Here is a 3,501-nt window from a genome sequence, read left to right as displayed (position 1 = left end):
TTCCTCTACAATGGACAATTTTTCAATTAAATAAATAAAGGTTCAACATAACTTTATATTCCAATACCCTAATTAATTTTGATTTTACTAAGGGGAATACACTATAATATAATCATCAGCAGTTCAAAGATTTAACAAATGATGCAAAAAAAACTCTATTTGTACTTTTGGTAATTGTTGATTGAGAATCTATTATGAGACACATAGCCACTTAAGTGCTGAGAATCACATGATGAGAAAAAGAGATAAAGTCACTGTTCTTATGGAGCTTACATTCTAGTTAGGAGAAATGGTTAACTAACCAGTGGGCAAATAAATATACATGAGTGAGTGTTGATAAGGATTATAAAGAAAATTATAGGGTTAAGAGTTGCTGTGTATGGGGATGAGAGAGTGTTTTATAAAGATAGTCAGGAAGTCTCTGGGTTAGGATAACATTTAAGGACATCCTAAATGAAGTAAGAGAAGATTCCATTCAGAGGGAGCAGCAAATTCAAAGGCTCTGATGCAGAAATATATGTGAAGTTGTCAAGAAATAGCAAGGGAATTGGTGTGAATGGAGCTGGGGAGAAGACTTGGAGAGCGAAAAAGGTGACCTAACTCAACTAAAGTATGAACAAAAGAGAAGCATCAACCATTTCAAAGCATTTGCAGACAGAAAAATGCACAATGTTATTAATACTCTCTGCATTTTTTAAAAACATCATTAAACTTTGTGGTCATATATAAATAATTTAAAATGCTTTTATTTTCTTTTATTTTTCTTATGTTGAAGTTTGTTCATCCTTTTGAAAATTGTAATGTGAACATTTGGTTTTACAAAATTACTCAGCCAAGACAGAAATATAACTTCATTTGAATGTGATATTTATGTGTCTTTCAATAAAATGTGCCAATGAAGCCCATCCTTTAGTTTAGTATTACATAACTTTTTAACCAATTAAGGCTCTTAACACAGATATTCCATTAAAAAAATAAAGAAGATTAGACATAAATTTATATTCTAATAGCTTTAAATTGTCTTAAATTATTACATTATAAACTACCTACACCACAAATTTACCAGTGCCATGTGCATGTGATCATATGCCCACATAGATCACACATATGTGTTTCTGTTCATGAACTTGCTTATATCACTGATTTACATGTATGTTTGCACTGCCATGTGATAGAGAAAATGCCTGTGTAGCAAGTGACTAAGTAAAAAACCATTAGAAATGTTTTTAAGAAGTAGGATTCAAAATGTCTTATGCTTTACTTGAGACATATTTAGTTCAAGTATCACATACATTTTATTTTTATTACACAACAGATTTTTGAGTGGTAAGAATATAACTTGACCAAGTAAATGGACTTCATGGCTAAAAATGTGAATGGAAAGACTTAAGAGGAACAAAACTAGATTATTGTCCTTCGTGCAGCATTAAAATCCTAGAGAGAATATTGCCTTCCCCCAAACCTTCTTGAATGCATTTTTCACCTCTTTGTTCCTCAGGCTGTAGACTATAGGGTTCAGCATGGGGATGACCATAGCATAGAACACAGAGGCCACTTTGTCTGTGTCCATGGAGTGATTGGAACTGGGCTGTAAGTACATGAAGATGATTGTCCCATAGAAGACAGAGACTGCCGAGAGGTGACTAGTGCAGGTGGACAAAGCTTTTTGGTATCCCTTAGCCGAGTGCATCTTCAAGACAGTGATAAATATGAGAAGGTAGGAAATAAATATTACCAGAAGAGCAAAAAAGACATTAAAGCTTGAAATTAAAATGAGAACCACCTCTCTAACGTGTTTATCAGAGCAAGAGAGAGCCATGACAGCTGGAATATCACAGAAAAAGTGACGGACCACATTGGACTTACACAGAGAAAGGCTGAACGTGCCCCCAACATGGATGGAGGCATTCACGAAACCACAGATGTAGGAGCCTATGGCCAGACGGGCACACACACTTGTCTTCATGGTGATGGTGTAATGTAGGGGTTCACACACCGCTGCATGGCGATCATAGGCCATTGAAGCTAAGAGGAAATTTTCCACACTGGCAAAGGCTGCGAAAAAGAATATCTGAGTAGCACAGGCATTGTATGAGATGACTTTGTCTCCTCTAAGAAACCCAGCCATCACTTTTGGTGTGACAGCTGAGGAGTAGCCAAAGTCCACCAAAGACAGATTAATGATGAAAAAGTACATTGGGGTGTGTAGACGGGAGTCCAGCAGGATCAGCGTGATCATCCCCAGGTTTCCAAAAACACTGATGAGATAAATGAGGGTGAACACGATAAAGAGGGGAATCTGAAGTTCTGGAGCATTGGTTAGCCCCACCAGGATGAAATCCATCACCTCTGTACTATTCTCCATGGAAATTTTCTAAATTCTCTGTAGTAATGAGAAAGCAAAGAGCATGTGGTAAACAGCAAAGAGTTTGCACTGGAATCATATAAACACCCTGTTATTTTATTATTTTATGATGGCAATAAATTATTCTTCTTGATTCTCTGATCTAAAGCATAGTTTTGGTCTTCCCTGGTGGTCTAGTGGTTAAGAAGCCTCCTGCCAATGCAGGGGGCATGGGTTGGATTCCTTAACCAGAAGAGTCCCACATGCTGAGGAGCAACCAAGACCTTGCACCACAACTGTTGAAACCCACACACTCTAGAGCCCAAGCTCCACAATAAGAGAGATCATGGCAATAAAAAGTCTGTGCACCACAGCTACAAAGTAGCCCCACTCACCTTCTAGAAAGGCTGTGAGCAGCAACGAAGACTCAAAAGTCAAAAAACGTGGGGAAAAAATAAAGCATAGAGTGGAATAAAAAACTTAGCAAATGAATTATCTAACAGTTATATGCTGTTTGTTGAAGCTGAAAGATCCATGCAGATTATCTTGTCAATTTCCCACTTGAGCAAATGAACAAACTGAGGTGCAGAGAGAGATTATTATTTGTCTTATATCACATAATACTTTGACCACCTGATGCGAAGAAGGTCATTTGAAAAGACCCTGATGCTGGGAAAGATTGAAGGTGGGAGGAGAAGGGGATGACAGAGGATGAGGTGGTTTGATGACATCACTGACTCAATGGACAAGAGTTTGAGTAAACTCCAGGAGTTGATGATGGACAGGGAGGCCTGGTGTGCTGCAGTCCATGGGGTCGCAAAGAGTTGGACACGACTGAGCTACTGAACTGAACTGAACTGACTGATCACACATTTGCCATAAACACATCTTCCAAATCAGATTACTTGAATCTATCAACAGGTTACGTTTATACAGTGCTCACTCCAAGTACACATTTAAGTTTAATATGCTTAAATATGCTTAATCCTCTCAACAAACCTACAAAAGGTTAAGTGTTTTGAGCAAGTTTATCTGACTATCAACTGACAGAGTCAAGCTTTGGACCCAGGCAGAGTGATTTCCAGGACACACGCTCCTGAAATTTAATTGAATTTATTTTTAACTAAAGCTTATATTTATTTATTCACTGCATATCC

The 3,501-nt window shown here is 37.6% G+C and overlaps 1 protein-coding gene across 1 annotated transcript; it reads right to left on the bottom strand.

The window, feature by feature from the left end:
* Positions 1-1,426: 1,426 nt before the first annotated feature.
* LOC110137918 (olfactory receptor 5B2-like) lies at positions 1,427-2,365 on the bottom strand. The gene has a single exon (XM_070472817.1). It carries the CDS (start codon positions 2,363-2,365, stop codon positions 1,427-1,429), a length of 939 nt encoding a protein of 312 aa, XP_070328918.1.
* Between the last annotated feature and the right edge of the window lie 1,136 nt (positions 2,366-3,501).

The sequence above is a fragment of the Odocoileus virginianus genome, chromosome 10 (assembly GCF_023699985.2).
Source record: "Odocoileus virginianus isolate 20LAN1187 ecotype Illinois chromosome 10, Ovbor_1.2, whole genome shotgun sequence".
Classification (NCBI taxonomy): domain Eukaryota; kingdom Metazoa; phylum Chordata; class Mammalia; order Artiodactyla; family Cervidae; genus Odocoileus; species Odocoileus virginianus.
Note: the sequence above shows the minus strand (reverse complement) of the source record. Positions and strands in the feature narration are given on the sequence as shown.

Coding starts and splice junctions, on each gene's coding strand:
- LOC110137918 (XM_070472817.1), bottom strand. CDS start 2,365: ATGGAGAATAGTACAGAGGTGATGGATTTCATCCTGGTGGGGCTAACC.